The sequence below is a fragment of the Haliotis cracherodii genome, unplaced genomic scaffold (genome assembly GCF_022045235.1).
Source record: "Haliotis cracherodii isolate W230 unplaced genomic scaffold, xgHalCrac1.p SCAF_20, whole genome shotgun sequence".
NCBI lineage: Eukaryota > Metazoa > Mollusca > Gastropoda > Lepetellida > Haliotidae > Haliotis > Haliotis cracherodii.
In genome coordinates, this window is record NW_027266276.1 from 12,388,035 (window position 1) to 12,405,263 (window position 17,229).

Consider the following 17,229-nt stretch of genomic DNA (forward strand, 5'->3'; position numbering starts at 1 on the left):
GTTCGTTATAAACGTAGTTTACTGTATTATTTTCTCAGTGAACTTCAGATGACATTTGCTTCCACTTTTGACAAATTGACCCGAACCTCTGCAGACAGAACAATCCACTGCCACTGTCAGAAATGTACTGAATCAGATAGTAAATCAGATGGCTTCCACTTGACCCCTTGACATCTTCTCGCACTGTAATGGTCGTAAATAGATAATCGAATGCCATCCTACAGAACGTTTTGCAGAAACGGTTTATTCATAATTTGCGTGACTTAATCTCCCAATGTGTTGAATCATTGTTAGTAATGCGGCCAGGTCTTGATGAGGGCATACAGCTTGGTCCCGGGGCATGCAGTGCTGCCCATGTCTCGGTGGCCCCTGAGGATGTAGCTGGACTGGATCTTGCCTTTGGACACCCCACAGGCTATCAGCTTCTGCACGGTGACCAGGGCCTTGGAGTCGGGGAGACGCTCCATGAAGTTGCCGATCATACAAAACCCTGACGGGAAGCAAGGATTGATCAGTGGGTAACTCGTGTGTTTTAACAGTTACTGTACATTGGTACGTGTTGTAACAGTTCATTGGTACGTGTTGTAACAGTTCATTGGTACGTGTTGTAACATTACATTGGTACGTGTTGTAACAGTACATTGGTACCTGTTGTAACAGTACATTGGTAAGTGTTGTAACAGTACATTGGTACGTGTTGTAACAGTACATTGGTAGGTGTTGTAACAGTACATTGGTACGTGTTGTAACAGTACATTGGTATTTGTTGTAACAGTACATTGGTACGTGTTGTAACAGTTCATTGGCGTGTATCGAAATAGAACAGTGCTGTGTTTTATAAAAGTCCAATGGTGTGTATTGAAAAAGGAGAAGGATATGTGTTGTAACAGTACATTGGTACGTGTTGTAACAGTACATTGGTACGTGTTGTAATAGTACATTGGTATGTGTTGTAACAGTACATTGGTACGTGTTGTAACTGTACATTGGTATGTGTTGTAACAGTACATTGGTACGTGTTGTAACAGTACATTGGTACGTGTTGTAATAGTACATTGGTATGTGTTGTAACAGTACATAGGTACGTGTTGTAACAGTTCATTGGCGTGTATCGAAATAGTACAGTGCTGTGTTTTGTAAAAGTCCAATGGTGTGTATTGAAAAAGGAGAAGGATGTGTGTTGTAACAGTACATTGGTATGTGTTGTAACAGTACATTGGTACGTGTTGTAACAGTTCATTGGTACGTGTTGTAATAGTACATTGGTATGTGTTGTAACAGTACATTGGTACGTGTTGTAACTGTACATTGGTACGTGTTGTAACAGTTCATTGGTACGTGTTGTAATAGTACATTGGTATGTGTTGTAACAGTACATTGGTACGTGTTGTAACTGTACATTGGTATGTGTTGTAACAGTACATTGGTATGTGTTGTAACAGTACATTGGTACGTGTTGTAACAGTTCATTGGTACGTGTTGTAATAGTACATTGGTATGTGTTGTAACAGTACATTGGTACGTGTTGTAACTGTACATTGGTATGTGTTGTAACAGTACATTGGTACGTGTTGTAATAGTACATTGGTATGTGTTGTAACAGTTCATTGGTACGTGTTGTAACAGTACATTGGTATGTGTTGTAACAGTACATAGGTACGTGTTGTAACAGTTCATTGGCGTGTATCGAAATAGTACAGTGCTGTGTTTTGTAAAAGTCCAATGGTGTGTATTGAAAATGGAGAAGGATATGTGTTGTAACAATACAATGGTATGTGTTGGTAAAAGTCCATAAAGTATTGTATGTATTGTAACAGTACAGTGCCATGCATTGTAACAGTCCAATGGTGTGTATTGTGATAGTACAAGGGTATGTGTTGTAAGAGTACAATGGTATATATTTATAATAGTGCAAGTGTAAGTATTCAAATATTCTCGTATGGGCGGGGTAATCTTGTGCCTAAACCATAGAGAGCATTTTTGGTATGAAAGGTCAACTTGTGGTCGGTCACTGCTGGGAATGCTGAAACTGACATTACCCATTTCCGTGATTTCCCAGATTAACGGGGATTAACCGTGTGATTCTCAATGCGTGTTGATCAACTAGCAGTCCCACCAAGGCCCACTGTGTTGTAGCCTTGAGTGTGGGCCCCCACTGCGTCCCAGCCACGACCTTCGTAGGCGTTGCCGTCTTCGCCGACGACAAAACTGTAGCCTATGTCGTTCCAGTCTGAGAGAACATGAAGTTAAGTTTATTTCTTTATTGTTTAAATAATCGAGTCTGCAGCAGACAATCCAGTGATTGACACCATGAGCATCGATCTACCCAACTGGGAAACGATGACATGCATCAACCACCCGATCTGACCACCCGATCTGACCACCCGATCCCGTTAGCCGCCTGTTACGACAAGCATTAGCCGCCTGTTACGACAAGCATGGGTTGCTGAAGATCAATTCTAACCCTTATCTTCCGGGTTCATGACGTTCAGTGATTTGAAAAAAAAATAATATTAAACTGAGAGAAAGGGAATGGACGAAAGTTGTTCTGTTAAATATTGCATTCAGAAAAGATAATAAAACTTGACATGTGTATACTCATAATTATGACAAATTACAAGTGGCATTCTTAAGGAAATGTGCAAATATGTTGTTTTTACCACACCCGAACAACAGGTGCCCGTCTTCTAAAATAACACGAGTAAAGGGAGGTCACTGCAATAAAAGTCTGACTTTGGATTAACTACCATTGAAGTATGTAAGAGGTCATGGTCATACGTCACTTTATTGCCACGTCACAACTGACCCTGTTTGTACTTCGAATTACGGCACTGAGAGGGAGTACGGTAGCAGGCACAAGATATATCTGATTGCCACGCCCATTTATTTTTTCAAAATATTTCTTTATAACGTGTGAAATCTTTGTAGCGAGTGTCTGCGGACTTTGCGAGATGAAGGTTCGTGTACCCACCGCGTCCCTTGTGGCTAATTAATGGCGTTGGGTCCTCACCGTGGGCTGCTGAACTTGTAGAGGACAGCTTCAAATCCTTCTGTTTCACTTGCTGCTTTTCACAGATAAAAACAACTTACGGTGTTCGTCCATGTGGTAACGCTGGTATCCCCGTACAATGGCTGCACACTCAGCCTCGATGTGACACGCGGCGCTAGCGCCATGGTGGATGAAGGCGTATTTGACGGCACTGTGCAAAAGACTTCTGGACGTTGGTGCTCGTGCACCCCACTTAGCTCTGGTCACGATGTTTGGACAACCGTCATTAGTGCTGGTTCCTGCAACGTCACGACAAAGTGCAATATACCCGAAAGAAATACCGCGACGAGCTGTGAAATGAAATTGTAAGTCTACACCTTGATCGTGATGATGTCTTCTGTTTTGGTCCTTGAATACGTTCTCAAAATATTTTGTTAATAACCATGTGTGTATTTGAGTTGTGGAATGTGGAAGGAAAACCCTTTGACGTTTTCCATTTTAGGTGAAAACCACAAGCACGGGTATGATTCTGACAATCATGGATAATGATCTGGGAATCCAACTCATTGACCATTCTGCTTCGACAAAGGGAAACAACTCTGCACCGTGAAGTCAAGTGTGTTACACGCAAAAGCCAACCATATCCCCTGTCAATTAACGACGTCACATTACGTGATACACGTCAAAGAACATGGAGTGCTTTTCATGGCGTTTACCCAAACTATCACAAACAATGTTTAAGAAAAGCCAGTGACGTACTGTTTCCTATATGATATGTTGTTCCTTGCTACGAATGAGGTTTTTGTCACAGTAGCACCTACTCGATGGGTTTTGCAGGATACACTGATGCCAAGTCACTTGGTCGACTGCATGGATCGTATCCCGACGGCAGATAACCATCTAGTCATACTGACCTAGGCTGGCTGACCAAACATCCAACGTGGCCTAAATACGTCGAATTGCCCTTTCTACAAACGTTACCAGTTCAACATATTAATTGAACTTATTGTCTCCAAACAACATTTTATTCGAGTTGACACTGTGATATGTTTTGTTACACCTAAGCCATCACCAGTGCAAGTTGATTGAACTTATCTCCGAGGAGTCGGGTAGCCTCGTGGTAAAAGCATTCGCTCGTCACGCCGAAGACCCGGTTTCGATTCCGCACATGGGTACAAGGTGTGAAGCCCTTTTCTTGTGTCCCCCACCGTGATGTTGCTGGAATATTGCTAAAAGCGGCGTAAAACCATTCTCACTCACTGAACGTATCTCCCTTGACAACAGTTAATTCGAGTTAACGCTGTGACATGTTTCTCTCACACCCGATCTGTCCATGAAATGACAGCTCGGTGGTTACCTTTAATCGGCCACCGTGACCTAGTTAACATGTTGTCAACGATGAAACAAACAGACAACTGAAACTGAAATATATAAATAATATATGAATAAATTGCTTCATCAAGCCTGTGCCTGTGGGACACTCCTTGAGTTCAACGTAATCCTCAGCAATCCAACCGTCCTACATAAAAATAAAATGATAGACAGGAGTCGGGTAGTAACAAGGAGTGACCAGGTTGTTTGTGTGGAATCGAACCTAAATTGGGTGGATCGGAAATAAGGCCGTGAACATTTGGTTTGTATGGTCCAGACATTTCACAGGCAGCCCTTCGACAGGGCAATATCGCTGACTGCTGCGAGGGAGGGAGTATGTTTTTACGTCGTTTAAGCGTTTTTACGTCGTTTAAGCGATATTCAAACGGGAACACGAGAAATGGGCTTCATCAGACTAGGAATCGAACACGGGTCTTCGGCGTCATGAGCGGACGCTTTCACCACCAGGCTACCCAACCGCCACGTTGACTGGCAAAAAACAACAATTAACTCAATTCCAGACCAACCTTCCCGGTGAAGTCCACGTGGACCCACTCATAGGCAACAGATTTACTTTCATCTCCTTTGAAAGGGAAGCAATTCCCTCCGTGGGCAGTTCCGAGAATAGCATGGCTTGTTCCGGTGTCCCGGTATAAACTCTCCCCCGTACAAATTCTCCCCCCGGAGAGTTTATACCGGTACAGATTCTCCCCCGGAGAATCTGTTCTGAAATGAAATCTCCCCCGGGCGGATATGTTTCGCGCCCCTCCCCTCAGTATAAAGTCTCCCCCCTGATTATTCGGTTTGTTGCAATGTCTTTCAGTACTATATTCTTTAAATAGTTATCTTTAATGTAAGGAGGGTTACTTTAAAAAATACATTTTGAAATATGGTCATAATGAACTGATATTTCAGCATATTTTATTTGGTAACTGTACCTTCCATCCTAAAATAAGTATAAGACATAATCATACCAAACAAATTTGAATGAAATGACTTAATGTAACAAATACATGTACGGTTACTGTTGTAACAGAATTCAGAAATCTTATTAATACTCGCAAACATTCGGTTTTAACACTAACTACTTAAAAACTGTCAACATATCCACGCGCGCCTCCAGCTCAGGCTGTCCGTTATACTCTGATTTAAGATCTAAAATATATTCCTTAATACAGGCTACGATTTGAAAATGGTATCAGTGTAATATCAGTGGCTAGAATATCATGGTGCAAGCAGGTTTCTGTTAAACATACAACATCATAACTATCTAATTCAGCACTGATAAAATCTACTTTGTCTTTAAGACTGCGTACGTTTAGATATGTAATCTTTAAATCTGGACTATGCAAAGGTCCTGGATTCGGATGGATATCACCGCAGCCGAAGAGAAAAAGTAAAACTAAGAATGATAATCGGAAATTAGATAAGCAAAGTAACCCAAAATATAGAGAAATGTGTATCATCTTCCCGAAATGATTAGCATGTAGAATAGATTCAAAAACACCCACTATCAGCCTGTATTGAATAACATCAACCGGCATCGTCAAAGCAAAGTGTACATGTAATTGTTACAATCGGGCTGGCCGTGAATCTTAATGAAGAACAACTTGTTAAAAAGACACACCGAAACTGATTTGCATAACTGATGACCACAACAATATGAAAAGCCAATGTGTAACGCTAAAGCTCGAAGACACGATAAACTGTACCAACATTACAATGTTCCCCGATGTGCATGCTTTACCTGGGCTACATACGGGTGATCTAAGTTAGAAATATATGACTGATATAAATTCTTTATACACGGTAATATCGAATATGCTTGGATTATCTTTTTTTTCAAATGTGCTCCATTCAAGAAAAGTTATTTAGAATTATATATTTACTCTCCCCCATGTATTTTGCTCTTTTATGTAAAAGCTTTTTCACCTTACACATTTTAATTACAGATTCCTTTGTTTTGATTTTAATGCAAACAAACCAGGCTTTTGAAATGCTATACAAAAAGTATGCTTAAAAGTTCGGCGACTTTGTTTCCATAGTGCGCGGTTTGGCGCGGTTTCACCAACTGCAAACCGCTAGGGGCTAGCGGTTGGTAAAACCGCGCAAATCGAAACAGTTCATTTATGATGACGATGTAGTATTTCCATTGGCGCGGTTAGGACCGTTCGGCTAAAAAAAATCGAACAGTGCTCGATTATCTTGAACCGCGTGGTTAGCCCAGCGGTTCTACCCGAGCCAAGGGTAATTTTACAGAATAAGGCCTAATATCTTGGAAAAAACCTTGCATAGCGGTTTGACTTGAGGTGCGCCGTTTGAATTTATACAGAGTTTTGAATTTGTTTTCCAAAATATGCTATCAAAATATGCTATCATGCTTATGAAAGTGCTATCCATAAATACAGAGTTTGTTGTTTCTAATACAGTTTTTGTTGCCTGTATACATTTTTTTAATATACCAGTTTGAGTCTACATGTGAACACAATCGATGGTTGAAATGTAAGACTAAGAACAAAACATGAACTAATTCTCAAGAACTCTGATGTATAAAGTTTCCTTCATCTTGGATTGACTGATGTATTTTCAATCTTTATTCAGCACTGAAGAGGCCACATGCCTATAGTATAGTAGGAAGCATTAAGTTTATGAATTATCAGCATTGATTTTGACTCCATAAACTGTCATAAAGTATTCATAAAGTATCAGGGGTCATTTCAACTTGCAAAATAATTGACATAGTCCTTTATAGAGCGAGGATTGGGCTGTTTTCCCACCCGATTGACAGTTGCCTGTGGTGTGCCTTTTAAGTTTTTTTAGGTGGTTATTTAGGTTAGTGTGTCCTGTTTGGAGTTTTGTAATTGATCTGTCAATTTCTTTTGAGGGGTGTAGGATTTTGGGTTTGGCTAGCGGTTTTCTGAGCACTTTTTTGATTTGGCTATTTGTGTTTTGATATTGATTATGCCATTTTTTTGTTTTTTTTTGTTTGTTAACACTTTTAATTTCTGATTTTGAGATGGGTAGGTTTAGGCTTATTTCTGGTATTTTGAGAGATAATTTAGCTGCTTTATCGGCGCTTTCGTTGCCGTAAATTCCTACGTGGGCGGGGATCCACAACAAGGTTATTTGTTTGCCTGCTTTTGTTAGGTCGTTGGAACTTTTCAGTATTTGGTTTATTAATTTAGGTCGTTTTTTGGTATTTTTGTTTTGGAGGGCTTGCAGTCCACTAAGGGAGTCGGTGAGAATTAGGATTTTATTGTTGTTTTTAGATTGTTGGTTATGCAGGGCTGAGGCCATGCCCAAAAGCTCGGCCGTGAATATAGATTGGTTGTTAGGGAGTCGGTAAGATTGTGTGGATATAACTGGTTGTGTGGTATGGACTCCGAAGCCTGTGTGGTTGGAGATCGGGTCTGAAGATCCGTCAGTGTTTATGTGACACCAATTTGGCCAATTTTCGTGTATGTATGCGAGTGTGGTGGTTTTAGCTATGTTTGGGTTGGTTTGTTTATTTATTTGGTTTGCTAGCGTTGTGTCTATTTTGGGTATTTTGAGTTTAGGGGTGAAGATATTTGATTTTTTGCAGATTTGTTTAAGATTTTGAGTTTGGTGTTCATTGAGGTAGTTAGTTATTCTTTGGGATATTGGGGTGAGTAAGGGGTGTTTGCGAGCCAGAGCTTGGTTTCTTGGGCTAATGTTTTGGTTAATTAAGTTTTGGATGAGAGGGTTTGTTTGGGGCGCGGCCCAGAAATTAAGGCTTAGATGTTCCCTGCTTAGATGTAGTGGCATTTCCCCTGATGGATACCGCCTGTTGTCAGACAGTGGAAAAGTGTAGCAAGACAATGGTGTCGCCTTAAGAATATGTCTAGTAGGTTAAACAAACATGTGTTTAACTGGGCTGATAGATACGCTGTAAATGGTTGTAAAAATTGGAATGGTAGGGTAAGAAAGAAGTTTAATAATATGGATTTAGGACATCTATTAAACGCTACAGGTTTTATGATAAATTTTCTGTTTGTACACAGGTGGAACAATGGTGTAGAAATGAATGTGTTACCCGTTGGAGCGATATGTTAAGAAAGGAAGAGGGGCGAAATGGGCTTAATAAATTGAGAATGTATCGATGTTACAAACAAGTGTATGGGACAGAATACTAAGTTTCAAATAAGATGCCCAGAAACTATAGATCGGCACTAGCCAAGTTAAGATGTGGTGTGGCTCCTATTCGAGTGGAAACCGGTCGATACGAAGGTGTACCTGTCAATAATAGAAGATGTTTTCACTGTAATGACAGCGTAGAAGACGAGGTCCATGTTTTGTTTCACTGCGCATTATATGATGATGTCAGGGCAACTCTTTTTAATGAATGTATTGCTAAATCTTATAATGTTTTAGATATGCCTGATGTCGACAAACTTTGTTTTATTCTCAGTGACTCCAGTGTGTGTTTTATACTTGCCAAAGTTTTCTTTTTAATTCTTAATCGTAGAAAACATCTTTTATATGGATAACTTTTTACTATATCATCTTTATATCATTTATGTATAAATTCTGTGATAATTCGTCTCTCATAATTCTATTGAATGGTTCTGTACATTTTATCTATGTCAAGTTGTATAAAGCTGTCTTATGTATGTACAGGAGTGAGACGTTAATAAACTATTGTCTGTTTGTCTGTAAGTGCCTGAAGTGAGGTGTAGGAGGTGCCATGTTGGGTGCGTGTAATTAGTTTAAGGACTTGGTATTGTATTGAGTCAAGTTTTTTAGATAGAGAGTTGTTTAGGGTATTGTATATGGCGCAGCCGTAGTCTAGTTTTGATTTAATTAGTGCTGTATAGAGTGAGAGGAGGAGGGTATCTTTGGAGGCTCCCCAGTTAGAGCCGGTGAGACATCTTAGTGTGTTAAGGTCTTCGCTGCAATTATTTTTTTAGGTTTTGGACATGAGCCTCCCAGGTGAGGTGTTCATCGAAAATGAGTCCTAAGAATTTGGTTTGTTTTTGGAATTTGATTGTTTGGTTGTTTAGCTGGAGGATTGGGAAGGCAGGTTTCATGTTTTTACGTTTGAATACTACTCCTGTTGTTTAATCTGAGTTAAGGGAGAAGCCCCATTTGTCTGCGCATTGTTGTATTTTATTTAGAGATTTGTGGATTAAGTTTTCTGCCATTTTAATGCTTTTAGTGCGGATCCATAGGGCTCCGTCATCCGCGAATTTTGAAGTGTTTAGTTTAGAGGATAAGCCCTCGAATAGATCGTTTATCATTATATTGAAGAGGGTTGGGCTGAGGATGCTGCCCTGGGGAGTGCCATTTTCTAGGGGACACTGGTCCGATAGCGTGTGGTCTATACCCTCGGTTATTTTGCGATTGTTTAGGAAATCTTGGATGAAGTTTATTATTTGGCCTTTTAGTTCTATTTTTTAAAGTTTTTGTATTAGCCCGTGGTGCCATACCATATCGAAAGCTTTAGAGAAGTCGAGGAATATGCCTATGGTGTATTGCTTGTTTAGCTGTCCTGTTTTTATATCCTGTTCTAGTCGGGCGAGGTTATCGAGAGTTGATCGGCCAGGAGTGAAGCCGCTTTGGTCGGGGTTTATGATGTTGTTTTGGTCTAGGTAGTGCTGTAGCCTATTTTTAGTCATAAGTTCCATTATTTTGCAGAGATTTGAGGTTAGGGAGATGGGCCTCTAGGAGTTAGCCTGATCTGCTGGTTTATTTGGTTTAGGTATTGGGATTACTAGAGCTTCCTTCCACGAGGATGGGACCTGTCCGTTTAGGTAGACTAGGTTGTATAGTTTAAGTAAAGTTTGGAGTAGTTTGGAAGGTAAGTGTTTGATTATTTTGTAAGAGGTGAGGTCTAGGCCAGGGGCTGTTCCTTTTTTTCTATTGTTTAGCACATGATTTAGTTCTTCTAGGGTGTAAGGCTGGTTTATTTCTAGGTTGTCTTGTCTGTTTTCTTTGGAGAATTTGTTTTTTCCAGTTTTTGGTTTTAGCAGTTTTTAGCAGTTTTAACTAGGTTTTGGACTTGGTGGTTAAGTTCATGGGCTGTTTTGAGATGAGAGGGGTCTCGTTTAGCTCTGTTGAAGGCCGATTTGCGTTTTAGTCTAGTAATCTCTATTTCCTCATTCCACCAAGGGACGGTCGGTTTTCCTGGGTTGGATGATTTGAAAGGGATTGCGGATTTGGCTGCGTTGATAATGAAGTTAGTTAGGTTTTGACAGAATGTTTCGGGGTCTTTTGTTTCTAAATCGTTTAGATTAGCTTGGTTGCATAATTCTTGGAATTTGTCCCAGTTGGCGTTTTTGTACTGAAATTTAGGTTCCTGTTTAGGGGTTTGATTTGGTATTTTTAGATTTCCTAGGGTTATATTTATGGGAAAGTGGTCGCTGCCTAGAGGTACTGGGTGGACGTCCCACATCAGACTTTGTGCCAAGTCTGGCGTACATATTGTTAAGTCGATAGCCGACATGGTGTGGTGGATTTTGTCGTATCTAGTTGGTTGGTTATTGTTTAATAGTATTAGGTCATTTTTTTCGATCCACTCTGATATTAGTTGTCCATGGTTGTCTAGTTTATCTGCAATGCCCCAGGTAGGATGATGGGCATTGAAGTCTCCTAGGAAGATTGTTGATTTATTTCCTAATTGGTAAAGGATGTCTAGGTCTGTATCTTTAATTGGTTTTAGTGTTGAGTGATAGATGTTAATGATTTTTATTTTTTGGTTATTGATGGTGACTTGGATTTAATTAGCTTCTAGATTAGGAGTGTTTACTTTAACTTCCTCGTAGTTAATATCCTCTCTAACGTAGATGATTAGACCTCCTCCTGTTCTGCCTGGGATGGTTTTTGAGTTTTATGTGAGAATTTGGTTTCTTGAATACATGCTACATGGGGACCTTTATCTATTTTAAATTTAGCTTTAAGTTCAGAACCATGGCCGGCGAGGCCATTGGCGTTCCATTGAAAAATGTTTAGGCCTTCCATGGGGAAACTGGGTTGATTTATGTTTGGTTTAGGCTTGGTTTAGGTATTTTAGGTATTTACTTTAGTAGGTCATTAAGGTTGCTGTTGAAACGGTCGAAAGGGGTGGTGACGAGTTTTAGTTTATGTGCTACACCAAAGAAGGCTTTGGAGCTGGCTTCTGGGTTAGACTGCTTTAACATGTAACGTAGTAGGAGGACTAAGTTGTTTAGTTTTTTGCTTGCTTCGTTTTGGTTGAGTTTTTTTCTATGGCTTTTGGTTTTAGGGGCTGACAAGGTTAGATCGTATATTAGATCGTAGATGTGGTAATTGTGGGGAGAGAGGCGGGGAGGGTGGGAGTGTGGGTTTGTGGGATGTGTGGGGTGTTTGTTTCGTTTGCGATGTATGCGTCTTGCTGATTTTGGTCCCATGCAGAGCCTGGGTATACTGTTGTGCGTGCGTGAGTGTTGTTGTTTGGGGGTGGTGTTGGTAGTAGTGGTTTGTATGCTTGCAGTGTGTTTTTTTTGGTTTGGATTTTGGCCGTGTTTATGTCTATATGTTTGTTGGCCTGTTGGGTGAGTGATAGTCTGTGGGGGCATTGGTTGGAGAGTGATGAGTGTTTTATGGATTTGCAATGGATGCACCAGGGTGTGCATTTGCCTGGGCAGTCCGTTTGGGCACAGTTTTTGCATTTAGTTTTTTTGAAAGTACATTGATGTGTGATTATATTGTAGGCAATTAGAACATTGCTTTACTTGCTTGATGTATGGTTTGACCTCTAAGTTATGGTTAGCGCCGAAAGTGATATGTTTGGGGGCTTCAGGGTGTTTAGTTGTTTTTTTGAAGTTTATTATTACAATAGGAGTGGGGGTGGTTTTCTCGTTTCTGTTTGATTTAATCCTGCGGAGGCTAGTTATTTGTGGTTGGGTTTAGATAGTGTTAAAACCTAAAACTACATTCACAAAGCCCACCTAACCAAAGACAAACACTTCAAGTTAAAACACAAGCCCTCTAATTAATCTCTTAAAGCTTAAAACAACTCACAAACCCTAAACAACCAAAAAACACCCAAACTCTACTCACCCCTTCCAAAACACTCCATCCACAACCCCACAAATACCACAACTCACACACACATCCTATACACCCAATCCCAGCATGGCAGACCAAAGACAACTCGAGTTAAGCGAAATCTCTGACATTACATCCCCTACACCTGCGGAGGCGCACAACACCTCCGACAGGGCAACACCCTCACTCATCCCCACAGGCTACGGCGATCAAGACCCTCAAGCCTCCTACATGGAAACTCAACCCAGCACCCCACCTCCCCAAGCATGCAACTTACTTTGGAGATTTAACGTGCGCATTCCGACTGATGCGTATTTCGCACACGGGCCCGGCCAGGCCATTTAATGTGTTTCCGTCCTATGGAAACTCAAACAGCTAAACCTGATCCAACCGATGATGAAGATTTCTCCACTACTGAGGAAACAATAGACACTATTCCAACTAAAACAAACCAAAATTCCCTCTCAGCCCCAAAAAGGAAGAAAAAACTAAACCGCAAAACTCCCCAACCAGCTAACACCCAAAACCTAAATAACCTCACCTTACTCCTGGTATACATGCATAGTCAAAACTCACCAAAAGCTAGCATGAAATCCATCCACAAAGTAGCTTTCAATATAAAATTAACCAATCTTCCCTTCTTCCTCTTTAACCTCCACCTAAAGAAGTCACCGAATAAAATGAAAACTAAAAATTAAATCACCAATCACCCGAACCCAATAATGGAAGGACTAATTATTTTTCAGTGGAACGCCAACGGACTCACCTCCCGCGGCCATGAACTAAAAACTAAATTTAAACTAAATAAAGGCCCTCACATTGCTTGTATCCAGGAAACCAAATTCTCAAAAAAATCCAAATTCACACTACCTAACTACAACTCAGTTAGAACTGACAGAGCTAAACCAAAAACAAGAACAGCCGCAGGAGGACTAATCATATTTATCAGGGAAGATATAAATTACGAAGAAATAAAAATAGACACGCCAAACCTAGAAGCCAACGGCATTAAAATCACATTAAATAACCGAAAAATAAACATCATAAATATATACCACTGGGCGGAACAGAAAGTCCAACCTGAGGATCTAAACAAACTACATCAAATAAGCGATAAATCTACTATATTCCTAGGAAACTTTAACGCTCACCATCCTACATGGACCATAGATGATAAAATAGATAAACATGGCAAATTAATCTCCGAATGGATAGAAACAAACGACCTAGTACTCCTAAATAACAACCAACCCACGAGTTACGATAAGATAAACCAAAAAATGTCGGCTATCGACCTAACCATATGCACCGCAGATCTAGCTCAAAGTACTCAATGGGAAGTGCACGACGTCCCGCTAGGTAGTGACCACTTCCCCATAAACATAACCATAGTAAATACAAACGTACCAATCCAATCAGACAACCAAGAACCAAAATTCCATTACAATAAAGCTAACTGGGACCAATTCCAAGATATAACTTAAACGAAATAGAAAATAATGACCCAGAAACCTATTGTAAAAACCTAACAGACTAATATATAATAAACGCAGCCAAAACCTCCATCCCCTTCAAAACATCAGGCAAACCCACGGTGCCATGGTGGAATGAGGAAATAGAACAGACTAGACGAAAACGTAAATCAGCCTTCAATAAAGCAAAACGCGACTACAAACATCTAAACATAGCACACGAACTAAACCACCAGGTTCAAAAACTAGTCCAACTAGCCAAAAGTAGAGACTGGACAAAATTCTGCGAAGGTATAAATAACCGTACAGATGCCAGAACGGTCTGGCGCAAAATCCACGCCATTAGAGGCTTAAAATGACAAAAAAACCTAACATTAACAACTCAACCAACCCCGCCCAAAAAGCAAATAATCTCGCCAACCACTTTTCGGCCGTTAGCAGTAACACCAACTTCAGCCAAAAATTCCAAGATAAACTTAAAACAAAAAACAAACCCACAAAAGAACCAAACAATAACAATCTAGAAATAAACCAACCCTACACAATGGAGGAGCTCCTCTACGTAATCCAAAACAGGAAAAAGGGCACAGCCCCAGGATTAGACCTAACTTCATAACAAATAATTAAAAAACTCCCCCTAAAACTATTCCAGGCACTACTCAAACTATACAATCTCATCTACCTAAAAGGACAGGTTCCTACTCCCTGGAAACAGGCTCTAGTCATACCAATCTCTAAACATAATAAACCAGCTAATCAAGCTAACTCATATCGACCAATATCTCAACTTCAAACTTATGCAAAGTAATGGAATCAATGGCTAAAAATAGATTACAACATTACCTAACCCAAAATAACATCAACTATTGAACTGCATGGCAAGTATTTATAAAACGACCGGGGGAGGAAATATTCTGGGGGGAGATTTTATTTCGTAGGGTGGGGGAGAGTTTATTTCGAGAGGGGCGGAACTGTACCGGTATAAATTCGCCGGGGGGAGATTTTATTCTAGGGGCGAATATATTTCGTGACACCGGCTCCTGACCGGACGTGAACAGATGTAGTTGCGCATGCGCATCTTGCCGCCCTGGCGGCTTCTATTGAGAACACTGACAGTGCCAGTCCAATTAGGAGTCGCATCCTGAACTGGAACGATGGAAAGATGTATTAGTTACATGGTTCCAGACATTATACTTATGGAAAATCGATATCAGTTAAACATTAAATGTTTACAGTAAGATGACAAACATAGTAACATAGCTTAATGAAGCATGGGGAATATTACCATCTTAGCATATTATGCCTTTATTATTGTTTTAACTTATTATTTTCTTTCTGTGCTACTTCAATGAAGTTTTTTGGTAAACCGAAAAGAAATGTAAGACTTTATGGGATTTTAGAAACATATCTTTCTGGGGGAAATTCCAGGCCTACGTTAAGTTTAGAATGCTTTTTGCAAAGAAATCATCAAAACAATAGTACACTGGAACACTATTTTAACGTCATCTCGACCTTGAGAAAATATCAAGAAAAAAAAAAGAATGCGAAAAGGTTACAATAGATTTCGACGGATGTTGCGTTCTTGTATTTTCGTATTCGCGTTTTTCCAAGGAGTTGTATATCAGGCTTTGAGTGAGTGAGTGAGTGAGTGAGTTGGGTTTAACGCCGTTTTTAACAGTATTCCAATTAAATCACGGCGTGTCATCAGCTCAATGTGGGAGGAAAGCCCGAAGTGATGCAAGTCTCAGACGTTTACCACTTCGGTGAAACCAATGAGCACGGTGCTGACAAACCTAGAAACATAATCCTGGCGAACCGGGATTCGAACCCACAATGATAGGTTTCTGGCGTGCCAAAGGGAAGCAACTCTGCACAGCGAATCGCGGCTCCTCAGACGACTGTGCCACCCGTGCCCCCTATCAGGCTTTGAAAGTTACACATACATACTGTTGGGCCATATGGTAACACGTTTATAAATCGGACGACTAGTGTCAGGATAAACGGATAAATGTCTCGAATACATTGTTTTGTTAATGTGTTGTTAGCCTCAGTTGTCTAGCCGTGTGTTGAAAGGTTCAGGTGTTATTCAAGCTTACCTACCGGTCAAACGGCAATCGCATTAGTACATACAGGTAAAGTGTTATTTTCATACCCTAAACGTTATTATTTTGATAAGAAGAAGCACGTTTTGACCTTCTGAAAGTAGGTGCCACTCCCTTTGTGAAGATAAAGGCGATTGAAAGGCAGCAAGAATGAGTCTTCATAACATTAACTGGGTGACCCATTGACGAGCTCTAGTTTTCGGATAATTATTTTTATGGTAAATTTCCTTCCATAAAGTGATATAATTTTGAAAATATGCATTTGGAGCAATAAAATTCGCTGCAGTACAATATATTATAAATCACTTGTTCCATTTTATTGTTTGATGCTTGTTTAAGGAAATCATTGAATCACTGGATTCCAGACCGCCTCAGTGGTCTAGTGGTAAAGCGTCCGCCCTAGAGCGGAAGGTCCGGGGTTCGATACCCGACCGCGTTATACCAAGAGACGTTAAAAGATGGTACTTGTTGTTACCCTGTATGGCGCTCGGCATTAAGGGGCTAAAACAAGGACTGGTCGGCTCGGAGTCAGTATACTGTGTCTGAGTGGGGTATTCATGTTAAACTGCGGCATGGTATCTCAGTGGGCTAGAACTATAAAATCGGCATCAGTCCGGTCTAGTACAAGCAGCCACACACACATGTGCATGCACGTCGCTATATTAGTGCAATAATCTTGTACACGACGTTAAACCCCATTTAACCTCACCTCACCTTGGCCATGGATTCCATGTTGGTGCGTGCTTTAATTTCGTCCCACGTTTTGTTGATAAGAATTATTTACACGATATATAAAAATATGGGAGGTCAAAACTGACTACATGTAGCTTGCGTCTGTGTGCCGAATTTTTGCCGATTAATTTCTAAATGCATCGTTGTGTGACATAGTGAGTGAATTGTTTTCAACGCTGATTTGAAAAGTATTTCAGTTATATCATGGCGTGATATATTTAAGTGGATGGTAAGTCTGAATTATTACCCATGTGGTGAAGAGACAGATTGTAAGATACTAAATCCGTACGTCACACGTGTGTCGTACAAGGTTGCTCTCGTTTTGATTGGATAACCGTGACCTTTGTCACACCGGAACTACTTTTTTTAATTCATAAAAAAAGCGCGAGACGTCATTCACTCTTACAACTACAAGGCAGAACTGAAGGAATTAAACAACCCCCGTAATCACCAACTGTGGCACCGTCAGATTTCCTTTACTGTGGAGGTCCACCACCAGGGGGAGCCGTCTCCACTCCAGGCACTCCAGAATCGTTAG

General features: G+C 40.4%; 1 protein-coding gene across 1 annotated transcript; it reads right to left on the bottom strand.

Moving 5' to 3' along the window:
• Positions 1-290: 290 nt before the first annotated feature.
• On the bottom strand, positions 291-16,691 carry LOC139470067 (peptidoglycan-recognition protein SC2-like). The gene is made up of 7 exons (XM_071252357.1): positions 16,674-16,691; positions 14,890-15,003; positions 4,888-5,019; positions 4,454-4,508; positions 3,091-3,288; positions 2,117-2,230; positions 291-490 (listed from the first exon to the last, which is right to left on the bottom strand). The coding sequence occupies exons 1-7, from the start codon at positions 16,689-16,691 to the stop codon at positions 291-293; spliced, it is 831 nt and encodes a 276-aa protein (XP_071108458.1).
• Between the last annotated feature and the right edge of the window lie 538 nt (positions 16,692-17,229).